Source organism: Doryrhamphus excisus, chromosome 23 (assembly GCF_030265055.1).
Source record: "Doryrhamphus excisus isolate RoL2022-K1 chromosome 23, RoL_Dexc_1.0, whole genome shotgun sequence".
NCBI classification, from domain to species: domain Eukaryota; kingdom Metazoa; phylum Chordata; class Actinopteri; order Syngnathiformes; family Syngnathidae; genus Doryrhamphus; species Doryrhamphus excisus.
The window spans coordinates 12,755,056-12,782,972 of NC_080488.1; the positions used below are offsets into that span (position 1 = coordinate 12,755,056).

The 27,917-nt window shown below is 44.2% G+C and overlaps 1 protein-coding gene across 17 annotated transcripts; it reads left to right on the forward strand.

The window, feature by feature from the left end:
- zgc:66433 (uncharacterized protein LOC321250 homolog) lies at positions 1-27,638 on the forward strand. 17 transcript variants are annotated; one of them, XM_058062978.1, is made up of 19 exons: positions 72-140; positions 7,560-7,615; positions 10,698-10,766; positions 13,429-13,478; positions 15,054-15,136; positions 15,719-15,893; positions 16,554-16,680; positions 18,265-18,405; positions 18,475-18,528; positions 19,493-19,636; positions 20,057-20,156; positions 20,223-20,427; positions 20,496-20,931; positions 21,089-22,421; positions 22,502-22,605; positions 24,067-24,211; positions 24,293-24,411; positions 24,531-24,624; positions 24,736-27,637. In XM_058062978.1, exons 3-19 carry the CDS (start codon positions 10,704-10,706, stop codon positions 25,209-25,211), a joined length of 3,849 nt encoding a protein of 1,282 aa, XP_057918961.1. In that variant the 5' UTR covers positions 72-140; positions 7,560-7,615; positions 10,698-10,703; the 3' UTR covers positions 25,212-27,637. The 17 variants fall into 17 exon arrangements, 16 of the variants coding, with proteins under 16 accessions (XP_057918967.1, XP_057918971.1, XP_057918972.1 ...); XR_009120854.1 differs by lacking the exon at positions 72-140 and having other exon boundaries at positions 150-7,615; positions 24,736-25,307; positions 25,367-27,637; XM_058062981.1 differs by lacking the exon at positions 72-140 and having other exon boundaries at positions 150-7,615; positions 24,736-25,257; positions 25,308-27,637.
- The last annotated feature ends 279 nt before the right edge of the window (positions 27,639-27,917 follow it).

Sequence of the window (27,917 nt, forward strand, 5' to 3'; positions counted from 1 at the left end):
CGCACCAGGAGAGAGCGGAGGACGCCGGGCAGGACCGAGACCAATAATCCAGTCATTAGTCCTCCAACATCGCTGATGTCTTGGCTTGGCTCTCTGAGAGATGACTTCATTCTGAGGCCGTTCGAGATCCAGGAGACGCGGTGAGTCCTTCCGCGTTGAAGACCAACTTTGGCCTAGTTTGGAGCTCCGATGGTGATGTTGTGATGTGATTGGTGATCGATACGTGTGCTTTGTTGGAGTTTGTGCGTCCGCCCAAGTCAGGAAGCGTGACTTCTACGTATGTGTGCTCTTTGGAGAGACTTCACTGGAAACATGCTGTTATCTCGGAACTAAGGACTTTTGTTTGGAATATGTTTGGAAAGATGACTTGACTTGACTTTGGTGTGATTGAAGCCAAACTTGTGACATCGTGTCTTGTCATTTCTTTAGTCTTATTCCATCCCTAAAGTCGATGTCAAGATGTGACAGATCATAGTGTGACAGCGTTTGATGGACAGGTCAAGGGCGGTCCAGATTATCCAGTTATCTTTAACTGTGAGGGATCCACTATCTAATTAGCCCTGATATCATGCCATCATTGTGTTTGTGATCCGGGTCCTTGATAGATCCTGTCTTTTATGCTATGCTAAATATGGAAATGATCACACATGCAAGGGGGAAATGACTCAAATGACTCAAATGCCAAAACCCTAACCCCTAAAAGAAATCCTGCAGGTTCACAGACCAAACTGAAGTTAGCCAGGAGAAACCGAATGATTTGAGGTAATTGAGTACCCGATTCACTTTAGTGTGTAACTCAGAAGGAAAGGAATGGCAGATGTTCATTTTAGTTAAACACTTGGCCGTAATATTGTACAATATCATAGCCCAACCCTATATTTCTGTGTTTGGACATTGGTGCGTTGATTTGCTCCTGTTGGCCGCCGCATGTCAGAGCTGGTAATCTGACTGATGGGTTGCTTAGTGTGGGTGTGGGGGGGTGTGGGTGTGGGGGGGTGTCACAGGCACCCTGATTAGAGGGCTGATCAGGTCATCTGTCACTCGGCCGTTGGACATAGCATGTGAGCGTGTGCAGGGACGTCACGTCCGCCGTCCTATCGTGATGGCTCATCATACCTGGGAAGACAAGTCAGTGTTTGTTTGGGCCCCACGGTGTCATGTACACTGTGTCACCGTGCAAAAGCTGTTTCACCATTGATTGTCTTTTGGTGGCGTTCAATGCCGGAGCTGCAGCAGGATAATGATCCACAACGCAGCAGCAAGTCCACCAGTCCATGGGTCTTTAGCAGGAAACTGAAATAATGGGGTTTGAACCTGAATGTGGCATAGAGTGGTGGTGATGATACAAAACAGCATTCTGGGAGAAGAAAATAGAACTCCAAAGCATAAGGTTGAATATTAATATTTGCATAATTGCAAAATATCTCCTTGGCTTCAATATTGTGTCATTTACTGTTAGTGTCATTTTGACAGGAATGCCAGGAATTTCGTAGTAATGTTGTGGCAGTGTTGAGATATTTTTGGCAGGCAGCGTATCAAAGCGACAGCAAACGTTCTGACATGTCTTTGCTGTTCTAGTGAAATATGGAAGCTGGAGATAATCATAGTAATCGTAGGTACGGTGTCATGTCCGCCCCAGGAAGACAATAAAACACATCGTATAGGTTGTCTGGAAAGAACTTATTCTTTTGGTGGTATTAGTAGTAGTAGTGGTGGTAGTAGTAGTTGTGGTGGTAGTAGTAGTAGTGGTGGTAGTAGTAGTCGTAGTTGTAGCAGTTTCTCAGTGCTGTGAGACATAGTCCCTCCAGCGTGTCCTAGGTCTGCCCTGGGGACTTCTCCTGACTGGGCATTCCCGGAACACCTCACCAGGGAGGCATCCGGACTCGATGCCCAAGTCACCTCAACTGGCTCCTCTAGGAACTAATGCTAATGCTAATGCTAATGGTTTAATCTGATTTGAACATGCACCAGATTCCAATTGAGTGCATCCCATAACCAGTTCCCAGTTCCACATGTTATTTCTTTCTTTTAAGTAAGATATGGTAGAACCAGAGAGCAATAAAGAGTGAGGAGTGATTTCTGATTGAGAACAAATTTAGCTTTGTTCAATATTGAAATATTTCTGGCCACCTTATGTTGTATATTTGTAATATGAGGTTTCCAGCTCATATTTTCATCGATTGTGATCCCCAGAAATGTATTTTCGTTCACCCTTTCAATGTCTACACCGTCTATTTGTATTTGTAACTAGACCTCGAACTCAAGCCCGTGAATGCAAGGTTGTGTCATGTATGTTTTATTATTATTATTATGTATTTTATTTTTTTTGCATATCATACAAAACCTTTGAAGGGGAAAATATGCGCCAAATGTTAGAAGAAGCAGCGTAGAGAAGATTGCAGGTGCCAACAAAGAGATCATGTCCACACCACACTTGGCCATAAAGCATTTCATAGACTTGAAGAGGTTGTTTTGTTTTTATCGCCTCATAAAAGACTCAGCTTGAATGTTGTGTATGTTGGTGAGGAAGAAAATGGTGCTGGGAGGGTTTTTTTCATGCAAAAGAACACACGCACACACGCAGCATGCACGGCGGCAAACTGGGGGCATGAGGGGTATGATTACGGGGTTATTTACATTACAGCACTGAGCGACACACAAAATCACCAAGTGTTTGACAAAGCGAGAGAGAGAGAGAAGATGGCTTCCAGATGTGAGGTGGAATTCAGGGCGCCGAGAACAGCTCCTCCTCCTTCTCCTCCTCCTCCTCCTCCTCCTCCTCCTCCTCCTCCTCCTCCTCCTCCTTCCCTTTAGTTCTTCACATGAACATACAGTAAATAATACATATTTCATTCCATTCACATACTAGTTCTTTTGACCTGTTCGTTCATGATCGACACGCCACTACTCGGTGCCAGCTGTCATGGCTGCCGTCATGGCTGCCGTCATGGCTGCTTTGATGGCTGCTGTCATGGCTGATGTGATGGCTGCCGTCATGTTTATGTCACAGGTTTTTCCAACAGTGCTGTCAGGTTATTGAAAGGTAAAAACTGCATTATGAGATATTCTATCTAATAAGTCATATTTTTGGTTGTTTGAAATGGATTATTGCTTTGGTTTTCACGTTTCAATTTTCATCCGGCCTTTTGGGATTAATTCAGAACAAAAATAGAAGTAGCGCTGTGGTCATTTAGGGGTGAGGAAGTTCACAGCACTTCCTGGCAATTACTGACAGTTTGTTGGTCCGTCTCATGCCACTTTAAAAACCAGATACAAATATGAGAAAGAGGTCAGTAGATGTGATGTAGTAGAGCTCCACACAAGTGCAAACCTAACCCACAATAATAAGCGGAGACTCTGACTAAAGGTCAAATCCACCTCATGTCAACACTGCTTTCGTTAACTCTTAAATCCGAGGGTGTTGACGTATTTTTGATCCTGTGTAATTATTTATTTCATGGATGTCACATGACCAAATGTGGGTTTATTAAAGGGACCACCGCCCTGCGCTATTCAAGATGGTCTCGTGTTTGGAGAGCAAGACTCGCCCAGTTGGAAATGTGCGAGTGGCCATGTGGGTGTTCTCAGGGCTGCTTCAGGAAATACCAATATCCACTTTTTTTCCTTCCCAGGGAAACTAACCGACATTCCTCTTGGCTGTATAAACACATCGATAAATATATATACTCGCACAGTTTCACACGTGCACACATGCTCTTGGATGCGCCGTGACGTGGTGAGAAAGTCAACACACACACTGAGACGTTTGCAAGGACTCGTCTTGTGTTTGGTGCAGGTTTAAAACCAAGTCCTGGTTCAGGGGGCTTAGATATTGAAATAGAGGGTGTTAAGCTAAACCACTGTGATGTGAAGATCCTGTTAATACGGGGGTTCCTCGGTCTACGGTGGCGACCAGTTTTGTAGACTAGTTTTGATCTTACCGTTAGTAAGCAGCACATGCACTGGAGATATACTCTGAAGTTATATATAGATATATATATATAGATATATTTCAAGAAGAGAATGCACATTTTATAGAGAATAAGTATAGTTTTACATGCCAAAAACAATGCAGAAAAATCCTAAATGGCAAATTGAATGACTATTTAGCATCGATTTGACCTCTATTGTTGTTAGCTCTGGAGAAGGAAGAGCAAGTTTGCACTTTGCTGCAAGTTCTTCTTGACTTAATTAGCGTTTCTAACTTCTTTTTTTTTTATATCACCTCGTACTTTGGTACGGGACAAAAAAATGTAAAAACCTTAGGTAGTGAACAAATGTAACAGTTAGTGATTGTAAAAGTACCAGATGGAGGGGTAGGATTTAATAAGCTTTGCTTCTTCCTACTCCTTTTGGACATGTGGAACTGGGAACTGATTATGGGATGCACTCAATTGGAATCTGATGCATGTTCAAATGAAATTAAACCATTACCATTACCATTACCATTACCATTACCATTACCATTACCATTACCATTTTACCGATCTGCCGTTACTCACAACTTTCTTTGGCCCCATGGTGGTTTATTTTGCGGCTTTGTTTGGGCTGTCAGTTATGCGGAATGATACACAGGTAGACGGACCACTTTGTTACATGCAATGTTTGGCCGTGCCATAACCGAGAGGGGCAATCTAGGTGAAAATTAGCTGAAAAACCTAATCATACCAAAGGGTGGGCTTAAGAAAACTGAGGTTGGACTGTATTTGTATTGGTTTGACAACATGCACGCTCCAATTGCACCATGTACGAGTGCTTGATTTTTGATTTCATTTGACCACATATTGGAATAATAACATCTCTCTGGTACTCCCATACCTAAACAACATGCTATAATAATAATATAATGGAGGGAATCATACCTCTCTCATGCAATCCGAGTGGTTTTATGGGCACAAAGTCCAAGGTGTGCTGACCTACGTTGAAGTGGAGATGACCTTGAATGTGCTTTACGTTGCACTGCTTTTTCTCGGAAAGGTTGTGCTTTGATGCGCCAGCGTCTGGTGTAACTTGTCACATGGTGACAATGCTTTCAACACAAGACTGAAAAACTGATTGTGTGATGTTGGACCGCACCGCCTGGCCCAGCATCACAGCATATCCCCACACACGTGTTGCACACATGAATAATGAATCAGTGTGTGAGAGTGTTTCCTGTGTCCAACATGCCACACCGCGGCGGCAAAGAGGACTAATTGATGACATCACCCAGAAAAATCACTAAGTGTCCAGTCAGATTAGCATCATGTTTGTGTGGTATCCAGGATCTTGCTATGATTTATTGTGATGTGTTTCAGCTCAGCTATAACATACCTTCCCTTTGTCCACATGCATTGCTAAGGGATTGCAATATCTTGTTGGCGTGTTGTACACACCCTGTGTACTGTGAAACACACACACACACACACACACACACACACACACCATCTTCAATAACAGACAAGACTCGGTCTGAACATGTCAGAATTGAGAAATCAATTCCAGCTCCTCGTCTGTCGGTGATATGGTGATTCATGGCGTCTCAGTGATTCCCATTGGACTTCAAGGCAGTCGTGCGGTTAGCGCGCAGACCTCACAGCTAGGAGACCCGGGATCAATTCCACCCTGTCTCTAAAACATGCTAGGTTAATTAGCCACTCCAAATTGTCCATAGGTATGAATGTGAGTGTGAATGGTTGTTTGTCTATATGTGCCCTGGGATTGGCTGGCCACCAGTCCAGGGTGGACCCCACCCCTGGCCCGAAGGCAGCTGGAATAGGCTCCAGCACCTCCCGTGACCCTGTGAGGATAAGCGGTAGAAAGTGAACGTAAGGGAAGACTATAAGCGCTATATTTGGGGCATTGCTGTAAGCTTGGAGTCTACTCGTTAAGGCTGGCTAATTCTCCAACGATGTGGACGTCCCGCCCGCCTTCTTCTTCTTCTTCATGAGCTTACATCCTATGAAAGGATGTGCCTCGCATAGGAGAATCTCGCTCAAGATCAAACCTTGTGCCACCTCGTAGTCGCACACACAGATAAGCCAGTGGAGCTGTACTTGCTGTCGGTATTTACTGTAAGCTCCCTACTTACTGTGATCGCCCCCCCCCCCCCCCCGCCCCCCCACTGAGACAGATCAAATAAGTAACACAAGGCGAGCACCTGTTGTCAGTGTGAGATGAGGATGACCCAAGTGCAACTAGACTTTATTCCACTTTTTGTGCTTGCGGTGATGCAGACATCATGGATGGACGGGAACGCCATCACTAGCATTTAGCCGTCAATACAAGCTGTGTTATTGATTTGTAGGCAATGGAAAGTAGAACATGGCCGTGTGCCAGCCAACCGTTAAATCCTACTCAATAGACACCAAGCAGCAACCTGCACAAATGCAGTGTGGGGACCATTTGCACTAAATACTGCATAACAACAACTTGATCTTAATGGACATGACACTGTCCAAATATTACAAAGAGTACAGTTGTTGAGTACAGTTGTACACCCTTGTTAAATGAATCAAAGTCAGGTTTAATCAGTGTCTTCTGAATGTCTCATATTTATATATATGGCCTATTATTCTCATATTCGGCCCTTTGTATTGAGTTGTGGACTCCTATAGAGCAGCTACACTCAATAACCTGCACTTTCTAGGTCTTCCAGAATCTGAACCTATTCCAGCTGTATTTCCTTGCACTACCAAATGATCTGTTTTAATATACTCCACCCATGGTCCGCCTGTGGGCACGCCCACTCCACTGGGATTGATCCCACCCAGTTTGTACCCGGGCACACCCATACAAGGATGTCACCGACTGGATGGATGTCACAGTGATCCAGTGTTGGAAAAACCTCTCTGAAACTCTGAGTGTTCAGATCCCAAGCGTCTCTCAGGGCAAACCTCATTATCTGAAACTTTGGCATCGTTTAACACGAGAAAACAACATTTATAGGTCAGTAAAGTGGAAACGGCATAATAGGTCCCCTTTAAGATGGAAAATGAATCATTTTAATTCATTTAGGCCCAAAACACGTACAGTTTTAAACAGCCTGGAACTATAATATAAATACTTTATAGCTTGTCATCCAGGACATAAAACTTGGTAAGTTCAGATAACAGGATGGAGGAGTGAAGGAAGGTTTGCGGGTAGTCCCCCTCCCGCTCCTGCGGCCCTCCCCCGGCCCTCCTCCCTGTGCAGCATTACCATCCATGGTGACCAGGAGGAGAGGAGCATGGCATGCAGCATTTACCACTTAGTCATGTCGTCCATTGTTTCCTCTTTATTCCAACACTCTACTGTCTGTCGCTCTCACAGGAAAAAAGACCACCAACTCCTGACTCATTTGCAAAGAATCAGCGCATGCGAGTACAGGCGCAGTTAACATTGGCCTCTTTTTGCCAACATTTGCTTCAAGGGAATTCTCTATGTAATTTGACTACAGTGGAGCCTCAGAAGTGGGAGGACTTTGACCGGGACGAGAGATCTTCTCGCACACTTTCAGAGAGAAGAGATCATCTTTTGTGTGCAGTTTGAGGGATCTCCAGAGCGTCATGTTGGACTATTTCTTTTATTATTATTAACAGGGTTTGACTCGCGAGTGCAGCATGGCAGGACTGTATGGATGCTTCAAGAGCAACAAGTAAGTTGTCACTTCAAGAGGATGTTTTCTCAAGAGGAATTATTTCACTCCCAAAAGACTGCAGTCATTTTCATCCCCCCCCCACACACACACATATACTGTATTGGCATGTGTTCCCATACAGTTGTCTTTTGTTCCAGTATGCTGGCTAATGAAGCTCTTGTCTTGGTTGATTGAGACAGTTGATGGCTTGTAGTTTGGCACTGACAGTCAGCTGGATGAGTCAGAGCTGATAGACTCATTTTTTTGTTTTGCTGCAAGTGAATGATTGCTCACACTATCCCAGAAGTGAACCTTTTGTTTGTGTTTGTGTTTGTGTGCATGGAAATTAACGACGGACATGACTCAGCATCAGTCACAGTCTTGCCTTGGATAGTCCCGGTAAAGTTCTTAAAAGTGATTTACTGTATGTGCTTTTGGAAGGGTTCTATATATATATATATATATATATATATATATATATAATATACACACACACACACTGAGCATCTGCTGGGCTGGGAGTACAGAGGTTTTGTATAATGACTGCCTTGAGCTGCCTTCAACTACAGTCAAGCATCATTTTAGTTCCAGATGTGGTATGCAGAGCTTAACCCATTTTACCGTCTTGATGTTTCTTCTGGGTCTCATGACATGACAACAATGTGAGGCTTGAAAAGACCCACTTGGCAAACATTTGGTCTGTTTGTGTGGCACAGTGAGCTCACAGGCACATTGCTTTAAATCAGTGTTTCCCAACCTTTTATTGAGCAAAGGCGCATATTTTACAGTAAAAAACTTTTCTTTTCAAACCTGTAAAACTTGACTTCAAATTGCTACACGGGGGTTGCTGTAAATGTGTTCTCGTCCTGGGGGGGACTGAGTGGGGGTGGACAGGAAGTCGGGGGTTCAGAGGGGAGTTTCAGCTCGGCGTAGGTCACGACCACAACACTTCCATGTGTTCCACTTACATTGGGCCTGCTGTGAGATCATTCCAGCCTGCAATAAAAGCCTGTTGCTGGGAGGATCAAGTCTGGTGCTTGTGTGTTTCATCAAACAATTCCAGTCACTGGAATGACTGACACCGAGTGACCAGTGTAGAATACTACAAATCATCATTCAGCATTCAATCATCATTAGCCTTACCGCATTAATGAATGCATTCCACACAGCATTGGAAACTCATGCAAAGTAGCCACCAGTGGTAGATGGTGACTGTAGCTACTGCCATCTTGTGTTTCTTCCTTCAATGGAACAATGGAGCTTCAGGTTGTGCAGGGGCGTCACGCGGCAGCTGGCCGTGTGACTGAAGGTCTGTGTGCTAATGACTGGATGTTTCAACAGAACAATAACTGCACTCTTTGTGTGTTCTCCTGTGTGTTCTCCTGTTCTAAATTCATTTGGGGATGGATGGCAAGGGACGTTTACAAAGTGGACACCAGCAAAACATTTAAGTTTACAGTGCCGCAATTGATGGATGATGTGCTTTATTACAAAGGTGGTGTTAGTCCGAAGCTTTTTGGCGTGAGGAGATGCACACTGGCGCCGGAGTAACATGCCTTTGTTGAGCAGGAATGGCGATGCAGAGGTAAATGAATGTAGACAGTACACAGTGACTGATGACAATGTTTGGTCAGGTTCCGTCTGGAGTCCTTGTAAGGCTCATTGCTAAGAACACATTCCCATTTCAGGCGGGGGGGGGGGGGGCAGAGGACCTCATGTTGCAGATAGAGATCTCTGAGACAACGGAACCCCAAAAGGAACATCACATCAACATGTCTGAAAAGGAGTAGGAAGGACCTTATTCAATCTTACCCCTCTTTAATAATGATATGTAGTGCATGAGAAAGTTTACAAGAAAGCTATGTAGCTCTTTTTGGCCTCAGTTATTTCTTAGCGAGTACAGTAATGCCTCGCCACTTTGCACTTTCAGTCAAATATTGTTTTGCATACTGTCAGAACTTTCAAGCATAAAAATGAATCCTACTCTGGTCACCAGATATCAGTAATGTTACTGGAATGGACTTGATCATCCCAGCAACAGGCATTTATTGCAGGCTGGAATGATCTCACAACAGGAACAAGTCTCGTGGTCTTGACCCACGCCAAGCTGAAACTCTTCTCTGAACCCCTGATTTGGTCGAAGGTCTCGAAAGCTTTCTGCGTGGTTTATCGTGCTTAGCGTATCCATCCAGCCGGTGACTTCCTGTTCAAACTGTTCAAGCTGAGTGGAATCAATCCCAGTGGCGCGCCATGGGTGGAGTATTTTAAAACAGACCGTTTTGGTACTGCAAGGAAATACAGCTGGAATAGGTTCAAATTCTGGAAGATCTAGAAAGTGCAGGTTATTGAGTGTAGCTGCTCTATAGGAGTCCACAACGCAATACAAAGGGCGTAACATGAGAATAATCGTTAATAATGAATGAATTTTTAAAGGGAATGGATTATTTCAAGTGTGCGTGGAACCACTCGTTCACTAAGACGTTGTTAAAGTGTCCTATTGTTCCGATGACAAGTAGAACACAGTTGAGGATATCCTCTCGGACAAATTCCTCAAATCTCCAATTGAGTGATTTCCCTGCAGCTATTCAGGCCTCGACGAGTTCACTTTGTCACAGGCCGTTTTATTTATAAGACTCCGCTCGTGGCCAAGCTGCCTTGACTGCTGCCAGATGAGCAAAATGTGTTCAAATTCAACTTCTCACATTGATGGCACTGACCCTTTGGGAGCATGTTGCACTGGTGCTAAAGCCGATATCACCAGTGCCAGACTGGAATTGTGAGTGAAATGTGTTGGATAGTTTCACCCTTAGTCACTGTCTGCTGGCCACGCAGGAGATGAGCGTCTCAAAAGGAAGTATGTTGGCCAAGGAGTCGTGTTCTCACTTACGAATGTCAGGCTTGCTGGAAAGACAAGGAGAGATGGGAGATGATGATGATGATGATGATGATGATGATGATGACTTATCCTGACACGTAGGAATAGGAATTAATTTGATTTGTCTAGAATCACGGTGGACGCCGCTGATGTAAAGGCCCAGCACACTTTGTTTGACTTTTTCTATTTATTATGACTTATTTTGTCCTCTGCGTGTGTCCCAAGTGATTGATGGACCTGCTGAGGAACACCAATCAACTGACAGAGAAAGTGACACAATACCAGACAAACAAGGTCAGTGGCGTTGCTGAGATGATGAGAAGCGGAGGGCTTGGACGTGCATTTCAAGTGCCGTGTCTGAGCATGTGCAAATACGTCACAAGCATTCTTGGGATTCCCAGATGTACATTTTTTTATTTAATGCTAAGAGTCCACTGGGCTGGCGCCAGTTGGTTCCAGTTCGCGCCAGAGATTATGTGATTGGCGCATAGCGGCTCGCTGTGGCGCTGAATTAAAGTTCGCTCGGCATGTTGCCACGTTGCCATTATTCGGCGCTACAGCGAGCCACTACGCACCAATCACATAATCTTTGGCACCAACTGGCTCCAACTGGTGCCGGCCCAGTGGACTCCTAGCATCATTGGCGCAACTTGGCTCGCGCCATTACATTCCAGTGGATTCCAATAGGCGGATTGTTTGTGACATTTGGTTCCACTTGGTGGACACTTCGACGAAGATTTTAAACATTTTGAAATTTTCTTGCCATCATTACGGGCCACCACGAGCCAGTTGGGAGGCAGTTTGAGCCACTGCACGCCACTAGGCACCTTATTGGCGACACTAGGCGCCACAGCAAATTGCATTGGCGCAAACTGGCACCAACTGGCGCCGGCCCAGTGCACTCTTAGCATAACATTGTAATTGGAATGTCTCCATTCGTGTGTCAGTCATCTTTAGGGTTTCTGGTTTCTGGAGTCCCGTCATCCATATCCTTCCCTCCCTGTAAATCCAGGGCCGGGGGTTCATCAGCAGCTCACCAATGTCACATTACCAAACTCGACCCGTCTGCTCCTCCTTTGTTTATCCTCTCCTCCGGGCTTCAGTGCCTCAGATGTTGCATAAGGTATATTTTATTATCAGTCACATGACTTCACTTCAGTTCTATGTTTGTTTGTTTTTTATTCCAACATAGAACAAGAAGTTCTTGTCTGCATGACCCTGTTTGGAATTTGTAATTGACATATTAGTGTCATCTAAGTAAATAAACGGTAAAAGTAACGTCAGGGAAAAAAACCATTGAAAGGGGAACATGATGATGATGATGATGATGATGTTAGTCCTAGCTTCACTTTAGTTTTCGACTAGGACTTGCTCCATCTCCGTATTCTGTTGCCACGTGCACATAACTCATCCTCTTCTTCTTTGCGTGAAGTATTCCATTCATTCTGGGAGTGTGTTAGTAACCATGTAACGTTGAAGCACAGACGTTACAAAACAAGGACCGCCTGTGTGTGCTTTTCTGTGGGCCCCCTGATTGCTAATACAGTCAAACCCTTATTAGCTTTGCTGAGTCCACTGGCATTCTGGTTCTAGACTAGACTAGACTAGACTGGACTAGTTTGGTTCTCTGTTGTAAAGGCATTTTAATGTCACTTGATTCAATCTTGCCTTTTTCGATGATGATGATGAAATCATTGATATGAAGCAATCCCAGTGGCTCATTAATAAGCGGTGTATGGCCGCCCTGCTGGGAGTCTGGTGACACTGGTTTCATTGAGGAATTAAGGAGAATTAGACTGGATTTGTGTTACGTCATGCAGGCAGGGGCCTTCAGAACAAGTCACACCCCCGCAGCTCTTGTTTGTTTGCACACTTGTACATCTGAACAACGCTAACCTCGGCACACGCCATCTTGTCTCCAGTCTGTTTGGAGGAAATATGTATTGTAGTGTGTGTATAGGGTCAGGGTCAGGGTCAGGGTCAGGGTCAGGGTGGGTGATTGTTGTTTGACCTGCCTAATTAAGGCAGGCCTTTCTGTGCTAATCCATGGTTATGTAAGTTTTGGCTGGCACAAACTAAAGACACTGTTTAATTCTCTCAAAGCTACGAAGATAGTTGTCTTAAAAAACAGTCAGATGACAACATTTGCCTGATAAAATGAAGGACTGAAAGCCTCACGGTGGTATTTGAGGTTTTTGCATTTTAGAAGCATTGCACAAGAGAACGTGTTCAGGCTTCTAGAATGTTTTTTTTATATGTGAATGGAAACTAAAAGGCGGGGTTACGGTTTCTTGACATGGTTAAATACAACCAGTAAATCTTCAAATATATCTCCAGGGGGTTCCACACCCTTCCACGTGTCTTCAATTGTGTTTCACTGTTTGTTGAAGTCTCTGGGAAAATATTTGTTCAGAGAAATATACCAAATGATACCAAAATGATACCAAATGATACCAAAATGATACCAAATGATACCAAATGATACCAAAATGATCATATCATTTCAGCTTGAGTCAGCTGTTGTTGTGTCTTCTTGAAGGGGGGGACCTTGCAAGCACGGACCATTAGTGTGTTGATTTGTTTGTGTAACTGTGCTCCCAACTCCCAACTCCCAACTCCCTTGATTATGACCGTAAGAAATAAGTTTGCTTTGGGCTTTTTGTCTCGTTTGGTTTCCAACCAAAAAAAGATTTACGCTGAAAGTCTAGTTTTCCTTCTTCTGCCCTTTTCCTAATATTCACCAGTTTATCTAACTGCTTTTCCTTTCTCTTTTTGTTGCTCTTTCCCACAACCCGATGTGTGACCCCTTTCCTCCTCCCATATTTGTCCCCACTGTTTTCTCACTTTCTTTCACTCCCCCTTTTCTCCTCATTCGTGCCCTTGACTCCTCATCGCTGCTCTCTGTCTTTTCCCTTCCATCCTTCTTCCTTCTCGCTGTCCCCCATCTTTCTCATAGATGAAGCGGAGGATGTCGCCTTGGGGAGCCGGCTTTGGAAGTGGGCGGAGGTCAGTCATGTCGACCCCCAAACGGCAGAACTCTTTCCCACAGACCATAAGGCTATGATACCAAGTGGATTGTCCCAGGACCTGTACAAGGACTAGTTTGGCATTGGTGCTACTTCCCTTTCTAAGACTTAAATAAGAAACCATGCATTGGCCGCATTCATTCATCAGGAGCAGCTTTCATATGCAACGTAGTATAAGTGGAAAAAAGACTTTAACTGTCTAGTCTTTAACTGTCATGGCATTTGGGAACCTTGGGCCGCATTCGCACATGTGGTTCAATGCTAAAAATGTTAAATACATACTTGGTTAAGAACCAAGTATGTATTTGTATACACTTTGGTTTGGTTTGCTTAGCATATTTCTGTCAAGTTGAAGGGAAAACCGACTCTGAGTTCTGAGAGAAGGATAGCTTGAACTGGACCTTGGCATCAGGGCTCAATTGAGGAGCCTGCTAATCATGTACAATCATGTACAATCGTGTACAATCATGTACAATCATGTACAGTCATGTACAGTCGAGTCTCCTCCTTTTGATTTTCATGTTTGACCAATCAATCAGTCACATTGGTCCCACCTCTCCCCTGAGAACCTCATTGTTTCCTGTGTTGGGTTCTGTAATGAAGTGATTCCATCTCCACCATCATCCCGATGTCTCTGGGAATAAGTGATCAAACATTCTGCTCAAAACCAATTCTAACTCAGCTGCAGGTAATAAATAAAATGGCAAACGCAATTTTTGATAAGGTTGGTGACAGGATGTTTATGCTGCGGAAAGGCCATCAGGTTGTTGATCAACTCTCCAGACGGGTCCATTTGTCTTCATTATACAATATAAACACTGATGACACCAAGCTCTTAGGCTGCTTCCTTAATGGAAAAACATGGAGAACATGGCTCACTTGGAAATTGGGAACATTTTCCGACCCACGGAATAAGAACAAGTTTGTGTACATCACAGTATTTTATCATTTGCCTCTTTGTTCTGTTTTTCCAAAATAATAGTAACGTAATGTAATAATGTAACATAATGTAATAATAGTAATGTAGACACCGTAAACCATATTATGAGTAAGGTCTCAGCTTGCTTCTAAAGTATGAATGATGAATGCGCTGTACTGTACAGACAACAGGGAACTGGTGCAAAGCATCCAGCTGACCCTCAATACAGTTGAATGATTAACGAGAAAGTGGACATAATGGCATCACTGGGATGCCAACACTGGGATGTTTTCCACTTTCTGTTTGAGCTCCAAGGACATCAGCAGCAGCAAGAGTGAACGTCAGAGCCGAGATGCTCAGTGGTTGCTCAGTCACAAGCAATTTGATTCAAGTGTAACCCAATCCTTGGGTTGTGGTAAAAATAGAACTTTCTTACAGAAGTTAAAAATAGTTTCTTTTAATATACAGCATTCCCGAATTAGACTTGGATCCCTTTTAATGTCTGATCACCCTGCAGCGTTAAAGAAGACCAACAAGAATAGATTGAGCCCCAGTAGAGAGCAAACAATGGATTTCAATGCACCATATTTACGAGTCTACGAGAAGGAAGGATGCTCATTGATGTCTCTCCTGCAGCAGCGAGGCCGCCCCCATGGCATCAGGACCTGCGGATGTGACGGCCAACCAGGAGTCTGCTGAGGCTGGGGAGGAGTGCTCAGGTACTGCTCTGAGTGCACGTTTTCCATCTCCAAACAATAAAGCGTCAGCCAGTGACGCGTGGGGAGGTTCATGGCTGGCGAGGATAGTTTCCGCCCGTAAATCCGCTGAAATTTGTGATATTCTTATCACGAACTCTCTGGATGTCAAATATAATCATTAAACCTGCTTATTTATGATTTTATTCCATAGCTGCAAATATGAAGTGCAGCTACAAGGAGTTATTTTTTTCTGTCCATGCGTGTGCTCTCAGTGTGTTAAGGCCAACAACGCACCAGCGGGTGTTTCCCCCAGTCTGAGATTGCTGACTGAAAGCTCTTTGCCCGTGTTTAAGGAGTTCTAAAAGAGTTGTTGAGTTTTGCACTGCAGTATTAATGGAGTCGCAGTCACTTGGGGGGGGGGGTCATTTCAGTGGGTTTTTTTAATATGTTTTTTTATATGTTGGTGGTGTGTAATAGATGCTCCTGCATCCTTTGGCTGCTGAGTATGTAGTCCTCAGTGGGAGAACTTTGGACACCACGGCAGGAGACGAACCCCAAGAAAGCATCAGTCTGTCATCATATTTCTCTCATTTGTCCCTTCAGGAAAGAAGAAGTCCAAGTTCCAGACATTTAAAAACTTCTTTGCCAGGAAGAAGAAAAAGGACTCGTACTCATCGAGGGATCATGCGGATCTTAAAGGCAGCCAGTCAAGCGACGACATCAGTAAAACATCTGATAACGGTGCACTCTGTCGCTCAGAGAAGGAGAAAGGCTCTGGGTAAGATGGCATTCACTCACACCAAAGGTTGAAAGCCATCAGTCTAATAGTCATTTGGCTTTTCATTCATAGTTTTGATTCTAAATTTACCTCAGTTGCTCCTGCACTAAAAATACTACAGAGTATCTGCATGCTCCAAAATCCGTACTGAGGCGGTAATCATCCCAAATTTTGCAGTACAGCAGGTTGAGACCGAGGCTTCCTAGCCGATGCCTGATGGATGATCATATCACCAGCCTGGACTTTCTGTATCCTGCATCCATGCTAATAATAGCTCTCATTTTTAATCAATTCATTTATTTTTATAATAGGACGTGGGAATATTCTATAAAAACCGTAAACCAATTCTGTGGTTTACGTGACAAAGGGATTTAAGTATCCATCCCCTGATCCTGCCTTGTAGCTTCCTGTTTTTGTTTTAATAGTAGAGCACATCTTCCTGCGAACACTCCTCATTTCCTTTCTTTTGAAAAGTTTGCTACCACTTCTAGCTGTGGCTCTACCCTGGCTCTACCAGGATGGCTGCTGCCCCACGTCTAAACAAACTAAAAAGGATGCCAGTGGAAGAGAAAAGACAAATAATGACACAACGGCTTGTCTGCTTTGGTGAAATGGTGACTCGGTTCTTTTGTTTCTTCTGCGTCTTCCTGCTGTCCAAAGGTCAAAGATCAGCCTGGGCAGCAAGGCCTTGTCACATGACTCCGTCTTCGTCTCGGATTCGTCGGAAGCCAACGAGGTTCTGGGGGCATCTCAGGACAGCATTCATGGAAAAGTGAAATCTCTTCAGGTATATTTATTAATATTTGTGAAAACCAGCGACAAGCTAATTGGGAATTCGCAAGTCCAAAATGCTTATATCGTGTTCCCTCGTTTATTGGGAAGGATAGGTTCCCAAAATAACCCGCAATAAGTGTCATTTTTTAATCTTTTTGATACAGAAAATGTGCAGAAATGAATAATCTTATCTTAGGCAGAATCAAATATTGTCACAGTGTGTGTTATTGTTGATAACATCACTGCACCCGTAAGTACAAGTCAGAAACACAAAACATCCTGCTTGTCTTCACACCTGAATAAATCCGTCCTGAGGTAACATGAAGCAAACAGATAAGGTTTTAGTTTCTGTGATACTTACACACACACACACACACACACACACACAATTAAACATTTGCTCTCCCAGTTAGAGTGACTGTATGAGTTTCCCATTAATCAAACTAAACACCAATTACATTTTCTTTTCTAAAACATTATTTTTATTGAAGTATTAAAGTCCACAACCTATAATTAAAACATGGAAACCAATTTCATTCTTTTTTTATTCAGCTGGAGCTCGACACAGTGAGCAGTACATATATAAGCCACACCGGACCATAAGTCGCACATGTTAACATCATAAAAAGGAATATTGTGGCATGCAAAAATGTGTGTGCCGACCAGGCAGTTCTTTATGTGAGCCAGTCAAGCTGTGAAAAAACTCAGAACGAGCTTATCGACCCATTGGAAATTGCAAGAGGTCATGACTCACAGTGTTGTCTTGCAAAGAACACTAAACTCATCACACAGCAACTTAACACTCAAAATGTATACCTAATATACAAATTAGTATAAATACAAGTAAAAAAGAAAACAAAACAAATGTACATTTTCCCATGCTTGCAGTTTGGACACAATGCATTATAGGAAAAGGTTCAAATAGTTTTTCATTTATTTTAAAGTCGTATTGGTACTAGCTTGTATTTTTCTTAGATATACCGTTTGCTGTTAAGTTGCTGTGTGATGATTTTAATGTTCTTTGTAAGATCGTCATGAGTGCACTGGGAGCTCATGAGTGGCTCCTCCCAAAGAAAGCGCCGCCATTTCCTCACTGACTTGTGAGCAACACACCATTTAAAGGAACAGTAGTAGTTCTGAAATAAAGGAGACCTCACAAGATTAGAACTCAACCAGACCGGTCTCCTCTCTGTGAGCTTTTAATGATGTTTATTTTCACTTTCATGGTCATGGCTTTTTTTGGCGTACTGCCGTTTGGTAGGCATCAGGATGTGTGAAACGTTAACTAGTAAGTGATGTTATTCTTCCTGAGTGTGGTTGCGCAGGCACACACTGGAGTCTGAAACCCTGCACAAGGCCCACACCGCATCCTTGTGCTGACGTGGACTACAACTATTTCCCAAGAGAGTCTCGTGTTTACGGACCAAAATTACTCATTTGTAAACACGGAACTCAAGGACTTTGGCTGTAGTTTCTGTAAAAAAAAAGTAGCATTCAAGGTCAATTCAAGGTCAATTTCATTCCCGAGCATTTTTTACTCGTCATATTACTCGTAACATTTTGTGAGTAGTCTTCATTTAGTTCCATGGATTTGCAGCTCCAGCTGAAGCAGGCCATCCGTCTGGGCTCCCCTCCATCTCTGATGTGTGTCAAGAGGATGGAAGATGGCGGAACCATGTCAGAAGATGATGGGCTCCCCTGCAGCCCCCCCGAGTACACTTCACCTCACACAGCCGTGGTAAGACCATCACCACTTCCTCTCTGACCTGCTTCACTTTGTTTTGAACATTTGTCCTCCTGGACTCAGGTTCAGAGGAACAGCTCCGTCAGCCTGGAAGGGACCGACAGTGATGAAGACCAGGTAAGTCGTTTGTGTTCAAAAAGAAGGAGTTGAGCAGCACCCTTAGCATCTGTGATCCAAATACCCCCCCCCCCCCCCCCCCTTCATGCTGATGGATGTCCATCTCTCGCCATCATGATTTAGCTTGTAGATGAAAATATACTGTAGATATGAACAATCATGGAGATGGTGGGCCTCCTCCACACAGGAATGTGGAGCAAAGACCACGTTGGGTTAATGCAGCTGTGTAGCAATATCTTCCAAAGCTGGTCCAGACTTGTAACCTCATACTCCAAAAGACCTGAGGCTGCAAAGGTGGCTTCAATGTGAGTGAAAATGATGTTAGTCCATGCTATATAATAAACATATGCGGGCCGCTTTAAGAATAATAATGTATATTATATATGAAATGATGACAGACGTTGGTCTGATGATGTTCTTTACAGTGTGAAATCGTACATTTGGTGGAGCAGAGACACCACCGGTGTTACTGCTTCATTTCAAGCACCGCCAATATTTAGACAGCTGGACTCACACACACACACACACACACACACACACACACACACACACACACACACACACACACACACACACACACACACACACTGGTGTTCTAGTTCCTTGTCCGTTTCCTATCTGCAAGCTTCATGGTTCCAAGTCCACATGCTAGCTTTTCAACACCTATCAAGCATGATTGAATCCTGGGAAGTTTCCGTCCCAAAGCCTCAGTGACCCGTGTGAGATGTCAGCTGCTTGGTCTGGACTTGAGACTTCAGATCCATTGAAATGAATCAACTATGACAACTATGAATCAACTATATATCATTAGACACACTTTCAAGGGTGATTTGTATGTAGCATTACAGACTTTACAGAGAGGAGTGGCTAATGTTGACTATGCAGGGTGATACCTACAGTATATGTAGTAGTATATGTGATATTACTTTATTTTAAAAAGTGAGATCTTCTCATTTTCTTCCAGATCTCCAGAGCAGGGAGCCCCCTTGTGGCGGTTCCTGGGGATTTCAGTCAACCTGCCAGCCCCTTTGGCTGCCTGGACAACTCGGCTGCCAAACACAAGCTGGGCCTAAGACGGAAGGCCTGGAACAGGAGGAGACCTGCCAACGTAAGAACTTGTGTACTTCTACCTTAGCGCTGCTTCTTTGGCCTCTTTTTCACTGCGTAGTCCTCATCTTAGTACTACTTTATGTCTTTTTCACTGTGTAGTCCTCATCTTAGTACTACTTTATGTCTTTTTCACTGTGTAGTCGTGATGTTAGTACTACTTTAGATTAGAGGATAAGCGGTAGAAAATGAATGAATGAACTTTATTAGAGCCCTCCACACATAAAATAACACCCCTATAATCACCTTTACACATGTACTACCCAACATAGTAGACATAATATCATAAAGTCAGCCATATAAGACATAATATAAACACACATCAGTTATGGCGGTCCCTTTATGATAAGCGACGTTAGGCAATAATACTAAGATACTAATTATTAATACTAAGTATTATTTAGTGTGTGGTCCTTTGCAGAGGCTTGAGATGAAAGCAGAGGAACATCATGGCATCAATGGATCGTTGAACATTCCCTTAACAGAACCTCTGGAGGTCCAAGAGGATGAGAAGATGAGAGGTGAGGGCTTTGTTTCTCTCCTCCACCACAAACATCTCCAACGTATTTCTTCCTTTTATGGTCCAGATTCCAGTGCGGAGGAGCTAGACCGGAAGCTGGAGAATCTGGAAGAGCAATGCTTGTTGGGAGATCAGCAGGAGAGCACGGAAGGAGAGGATGAGTTGGAAGCAGAAGAGGATATGTCACATGGTCAGGAAACCTGTCAATCAGAGGAGGAAGCTCCACCCTCCCCACAGCGCAGCACCAGAACCTCCTCTCTGGACGGTCCCAGGTGGTTAACATCATGTCCTGGTTATGTTCTTCTCCTGCTCATCAAACCATCTGTACTGTACCTCTCAGGGTCTCACCAGAGCCCCCTGCTGGCCAGAGAAACCTCCTGGTCCATCCGCTGGTTGCATGTGGAGCCCAGGAAAACATGGATGGGCTCGAGGAGGCTGTGGAGGAAGACGGCTCCTTCTTACAGGAAGTGCTGAGCTCCTTACCTTCATGTTCCTCATGTGTGGACTCCGATGATGTTGTCCTGGAGATGAAGGAGGAGGACAAGGAGCCGAGAGAGGAGGAGGAGGAGGAGAAAGAGGTGAAGGAGGAGCCTGACTTTCATCAGGATGCTCCATCTGATGCCTTGCTTGTGGGCCAAACCACCGAGGAAGAGGTGGAGGAAGCTCCCCAGAGTGCTCCTTTACGTCTGTATGCAGATGAAGAAGAGGAAAGCCAAGCGAATGAAGAGGAGGAGGAAGAAGAAGAGCTGGTTGTGGAGAGATTCTTTCCAACTTGTGTATGAATTTTCTTTCCTAGAACTTTTATGAATAACTTGATTCTCACGTTCAAATCATTCAGTGATGATTGGTCATGAAGGCTTTTTATCCTAGTTCCTAAAAGGACGTATCTTCACTTTATTCCCTTATTTGAATATTTCTGTTTTTCTCTTTCAGCTGGAGGACAAAGGAGATGAGGTGCCACCACAGGATGAGACACCTGAAGAAGAACAAGACTGGTTCCGAAGGAGATCTGACCAACAGGAAGAGCAGGAAGCGATTAGAGGTGATGAAGAAGTGCAGGAAGAGGAGACAGCAGAGATGGTGGAAAAGGAAGAAGGTCAGGAGTTGAGTGAGGAAGAGGAGGTGGAGGAGAAACAACAGATAGCGGAGGGGATGACTCCCGATGCAGCAGGCGGAGATGTTTGCAATGTTCTCCCACTGCCAAAGGAAGTAGAAGGTGCAGATGCCATCTACGATACACAAATCACACACGATAAAGATGGAACTCCTCCAGAGTCACGTGGTCAGAAAGCCGACACCGGACACGACGACCAAGCGACTGATCATGAACATCCTGACTATGAAAGGGACGATAGAAAAGACGAAGGAACAGAGGATGAAGACTTAAACGTACATTTGGAAAGAGAGGATGACTTGGAGGCAAAACAAGACGTGGATGAAGATCTGGAGGAGGAAGAAACGGAGGAGGAGGAACAATCCAGATCACCCTTGCCTTCTTTTGAGTCTTCACGGGAAAATGACACTCCCACTGAGGCTGTCCCTCCAAGTGAGACCATCACGCCCACTGAGACCATCACGCCCACTGAGACCATCACGCCCACTGAGACCATCAGTCCTAATGAGACCATCAGTCCTAATGAGACCATCAGTCCTAATGAGACCATCAGTCCTAATGAGACCATCAGTCCTAGAGATACCATCCTTCCAAATGATACCATCACCTCCATGGAGACCACCACTATCCACAGGAACCCTGTTTCTCCAAACTCAGAGACAGGAGCCACCCTGGCCCTTCAGTTGTCCCCAACTGATGAAGAACCATCACCATCACCATCTCATGGTAGAACAACAGAACAAGTTGAAGAAGCAACTGACAAGGTGGCAGAAGCAGTCGCTGCTGAAGAGCAGGTGGAACAGGTATCTGATGCCAGCCCTCCCTCACCCGAGGAAGCAGGAGGGGAGGATGTGTCCTCAGGTGGTTCCCATCAGAGCAAAGTCCACTTCACCGTCCCACCTGCCTGGCAGAGGTCTCTCTCTGGGGGAGACACCCCCTTCTCTTACCAACCTGGCGACACAGGCCTTGGAGATGAAGGTAGTGAGGGGAGCATCAAGAAGGACCTCCATGAAGATCCAAAAGTGTCTGTGGAACCTCTGAGTACCGTGTCCCAGGTCCCAGTCAAAGCTCAGACCACTGCTGTTGGAGCCAAAGAAGGTGAGGAACCAAGATGGAGCATGAGCAGATCTACACCTGGTGTGCACCATGAAGGTCCTCTTCATTTTAGAAGATGACTCAAAGGTTGGTTCCAAGCAGTCGGACTGCAGCTCCTCCTCTTCTTACGTTCACAGGGGATCATGTGGGGGTGGAGGGAAGATACCACACCCCCTTTGGGGTTCGACTCAGGAAGACCGCAGTCCTGCACGGGTTCAACTCCCACCTGGAAAACACACAGGTGGATATTTTACTCTTAGTTTATGATACTATAATAATAATATATACGTATATAGTATATACAATAAGCATAGTATATATAGTATGTACAATAATAGTTTATGTACAATAATCATAGTATATATAGTAGTATATACAATAATCATAGTATATATATATAGTATATACAATAATCATAGTATATATAGTATATACAATAATCATAGTATATATAGTATGTACAATAATAGTTTATGTACAATAATCATAGTAGAAAGTATGTACAATAATAGTTTATGTACAATAATCATAGTATATATACGTAGTATAAACAATAATAGTTTATGTACAATAATCATAGTATATATAGTATGTACAATAATAGTTTATGTACAATAATAATAGTATATATAGTATGTACAATAATAGTTTATGTACAATAATCATAGTATATATACGTAGTATAAACAATAATAGTTTATGTACAATAATAATAGTCATCTTTATGGCAGAGCTGGCATGATGGATGTATGGATGGGTAGGTAGATGGATGGGTAGGTAGATGGATGGGTAGGTAGGTAGGTAGGTAGGTAGGTAGGTAGGTAGGTAGGTAGGTAGGTAGGTAGGTAGGTAGATGTATGGGTAGGTAGGTAGGTGGGTAGGTAGGTGGGTAGGTAGGTAGATGTATGGGTAGGTAGGTAGGTAGGTAGGTAGGTAGATGTATGGGTAGGTAGATAGGTAGGTAGATGTATGGGTAGGTAGGTAGGTAGGTAGGTAGGTAGGTAGGTAGGTAGGTAGGTAGGTAGATGTATGGGTAGGTAGATAGGTAGGTAGATGTATGGGTAGGTAGATGTATGGGTAGGTAGATGTATGGGTAGGTAGGTAGGTAGGTAGGTAGATGTATGGGTAGGTAGGTAGATGTATGGGTAGGTAGGTAGATGTATGGGTAGGTAGATGGATGAAGCTGTATGCAAGTTTAAAACGAATGAAGCATAACCATGATAGACGGGTAAATGAATGGATTGATGGGTCAGTTGATTATAGATGGGTAGATGATGGGTAGATGGATGGGTAGATGATGGGTAGATGATGGGTAGATGGATGGGTAGATGATGGGTAGATGATGGGTAGATGGATGGGTAGATGGATGGGTAGATGATGGGTAAATGGATGGGTAGATGGATGGGTAGATGGATGGGTAGATGGATGGGTAGATGATGGGTAGATGGATGGGTAGATGGATGGGTAGATGGATGGGTAAATGATGGGTAGATGGATGGGTAGATGGATGGGTAAATGATGGGTAGATGGATGGGTAAATGATGGGTAGATGATGGGTAGATGGATGGATGTACGGATGGGTAGAAAGATGTATGGACGTACAGGTAGAGGTAGATGTACAGTACGGTACAACAAAGCCTTTTATGACGGCCAGGATGGGCGTCAGATGAATTGTCTAAATATTTGATGTTCCCTCTGTTAGGCTCCAGCTCAGCCTGCCATGTCTAAAGTTGACCCCAGCGCCAGTTTCAAAGCCTCCATCAGTCCGCCAACCAGCAACAAACCCGCCCTGCCCAAGAAACCCGATGTTCACGGAGACATTGGAGTGAAACCCAAACGTGTCACGGGTGCGTACTTATGGATTAATAATCATCTATTGAAACATTGGACCAAACCAGCAAGTTCCTATCAGGCTGTCGTCCATTCAGAGCCGTCTGCATTCCGTGGTGTTTCTCCTGGATCTGAGGGTCCCAGTTGGATCTCTGTGGCCAAACAGAAACAGAAGACCTACAAAGAAAACCCGCTGGATGAAACGACGGTCAAAAAGGTGATCTCCAATCCCTGCTTTCATTTTTGTCTTCCAGATTGTCAGATTAGTAAGAGATGATTGGCCGTCTTCTCAGATGTTCATCCATGCTCATGACTGCTGATGTCGTGTTTCTTCAGGAGGAACAAGACAAGAAGTCTCCGCTGCCAACGTACGTCAGCTCTGCTGCAAAGAAGGAAATCAGCAACAAAACCCCCGAATTCACCGGAAAAGGTCAGACACCAAGCACACACTTTTAGCCAGGAACTTTTATTTGTGGCGTTCCGTTCCCAAATACCGAGAAGGTCTCCAAAATCATCCAGAACCTCTGCTTCCCTCCTCCAGTGACTTTGTCAGAAACCAGTAAGCTGTCATCATCCACGGAAAAGGAGACCAAGAAGCCTCTGCCACCCCCCACTCCGGTGCCACCTCAGCCTCCTAAATGTCAACCGCCGGCCCGCCCTGTGACCCCTAAAGCAGTGGCTCCGCTGGTCACCCCCAAACCTGCAGCGCCGCCCGCATCCTCCCATCCATCCCCGTCCTCTTCGACTCCCACCAGCGCCAACCCACCCGCTCCCTCCACAAGCACCCCCCCACCCAAGCCAACACTCGCATCGCCTTCTTTTTCATCAAGAATCCACCCCCCCCTCCCGGGGCCAAGAGCTCCAACGCTTTCCGGTCCATCTCCGGGATCCCAGCGTGGTCTTCCACCTCCGTCTTTGCCCCAGGATGAGCCGCCTTGGATGGCTCTGGCCAAGAAGAAGGCCAAAGCTTGGAGCGAGATGCCGCAGATAGTTCAGTGCCAAAGGTCCGGTACTTGACTCTTGGTACTTGACTAACAGCCTGGCTGGACCCCCATTTGCAAAGGTCTGGTACTTGACTCCACTAACAGCCTGGCTGGACCCCCATTTGTAAAGGTCTGGTACTTGACTCTTGGTACTTGACTAACAGCCTGGCTGGACCCCCATTTGCAAAGGTCTGGTCCTCCACTAACAGCCTGGCTGGACCCCCATTTGCTTTTGCACAGGACCAGATGTTTCTCCTGCTTTGGTCTTGTTTCTAAGCATCTGTCAGTCTCCATCATGCTAATTCTTCATGTTGACATGTTGTACAGCATTAATGACATCCATCCATACGTGTGCACTTTTGGGTCATGGAGGTGCCTAATTAAGGGAAAAGGTATAACCGGCTGGTGGAGAGGAAGGACAAAGGATTTCCTGCACACAAAGAATGGAATCAAAAGTACAATTATGAAAACATGGTAAAGGTAGGAATGGTATGAGTAAATAAAAAGTATTATTTAGATATTTTTTCAAAAACAACGCTTCTAACTGCGGTAGCTAATTAATTAATTAATGTAATGAATCATGTTTACAGTGATTGGATGAATGATCATTTGTAGACATAAATATATTTGGCTTGATTTACATGTTCCACCTCATTTGGAAATATAACACATCCTGTTATTTCTCTTTTGGTTACTAAAATACAGTAGAAATTGGCTTTTTTCAGACATGGTTCCAAATGGTGATTAATTGTGATTAATTTTAAATGTGTGATTAATCCGTTTACTTTTTTAAAAATCATTTGGCAGCCCTACCGTATAAGAATCTTCAACTGTTTTCAACGTTTTTGCTCATAATATCACAGATGTTATTAGGTCTGTTATTAGTCAAAACATCTTGAAATACAACGTAGTATATGTAGTATTCTGGTCACTCGGTGGCAGTAATGACATACGAGATTGAGACATTACCTTACATTTCGTTACCTCAACACTGGCATGTCCGACATGATAGCGTGAGACGGTTCTCAGACGATTGCGTGTGGAAGTGTAAGTTTTGAAGAAATAAGAATGAGTTTATAAAACGGTTAGAAAGCCAAACAGGTTTTCTGGGCTTTCGCTAAAACAAATTCAATTTATGAACATGAAGTCCGACATGACAGACCTTCTCTAAACCTCTCAACGTCCAACTGGTCATTGTTTGTCTTCCTGAAATGATCCCCAACTTATCTTTTACTCTTTACAACTCATAGTTGGACTTTTTTCTTTCCATTGCGGTCATCGTACTCGCTGCTAAGAGATGGACACGTTGGAGACGTTGGAGACTTTGGAGACGTTGGAGACGTTGCAAAGTGTGAGAGGCAATGGTCGTCTCCAAGTGCTTACTTTCGGAGCTCATGTTGTTAAAAGCGTGTGGACCCATTTATTTTGGAAGCGCATACAAAGTTAACCGAACACGACGTGCTGATCTCCACCTGCAAGCTCTTAAGGCGAGTAGGAACCTCTCCGCTGGTCCGTGTATTTTCCAGGCTTACTTTTGGGTATTTTGAAACCACAGTTAACAGTGTGTAACGAGTTTTATCAATGATTGAAGTCTCTTGTTGTTGTTTTTTTACTGTAACATCACGTTGACAGCCATGTGATGGTTGTCACCACCAAGTGATGATCTACAGACGACAACGTCAGCCATTGAGAGGTTGACGTGATGTTCACGCAGACAACTCCATCAAGGAACGCAAGAAAGGTTTGGTTATGGGTCATCTATCTCCCACAGTAGCTACTTTCATGTGTTGATTCTATTTTGTATTTCCTTGGAGAATTGGTCGTGTACATGTACATACGTGTACATACGTGTACATAAAAGCTGCAGTAAATAACAAATGAAATCCTTTTTTCTGTGTTTTCATGTCTTTTCCTGTGTGGCTCAAAAGGCGACCCGTTGGATGAGGTCATCACTCACACTGGTAAACATACCAAGCCACGCATTACCAGCAAGTCGGGCAAGAAGACCATGGTACATATGGAGTACAGTACTCCGTTCCACTTGTTTAAGTATATTTTTTGTGGTTGAATACGACCCATTAGTAGTAAAACACTGAGAGTGAGAGTCACTCGCTGCAGAGAGCAACAAGCATGGCGCTCTTCTTTAGTCTTATTATGCCAACTGTATTGGCTCATAAAGTGTAAAGGTGACTCTAGGGGTGTTATCTCATGTCTAGAGAGCTCTAATCATGTAAAAAAAAAACGTATTTAAAATGTCGTGAACAGGTTTTCTATGCTCTAAGTGGGGAAATACTGCATTTATAAAGAAGGACCCCCGACTTCCCAGATCACAGTTGGGGAATTCCTGGTAAGTTTGCTGTTTGTCCACCAGATGGTAGCCTGCACCTTCTCAGGTTTGTCCACCAGATGGTAGCCTGCACCTTCTCAGGTTTGTCCACCAGATGGTAGCCTGCACCTTCTCAGGTTTGTCCACCAGATGGTAGCCTGCACCTTCTCAGGTTTGTCCACCAGATGGTAGCCTGCACCTTCTCAGGTTTGTCCACCAGATGGTAGCCTGCACCTTCTCAGGTTTGTCCACCAGATGGTAGCCTGCACCTTCTCAGGTTCAACAGCAGGTGTGACTGAAAAGCTGCAGACACGGTCCGCTTTATTCCACAGTCACACATGGCAGGCACATTTACATTGGACCACTTCCTGTGTTGACACCGGGGCCTTCTGCTTCCTCCACTTTGTGCCATGA

Bases quoted from the DNA above. Each gene is read 5' to 3' on its own strand.
- zgc:66433 (XM_058062978.1), top strand. From the start codon at position 10,704: ATGGACCTGCTGAGGAACACCAATCAACTGACAGAGAAAGTGACACAA. The intron at 18,529-19,492 runs GTAAGTCGTTTG...ATTTTCTTCCAG, and splicing joins CCGACAGTGATGAAGACCAG to ATCTCCAGAGCAGGGAGCCC. The intron at 24,412-24,530 runs GTGATCTCCAAT...GTGTTTCTTCAG, and splicing joins ATGAAACGACGGTCAAAAAG to GAGGAACAAGACAAGAAGTC.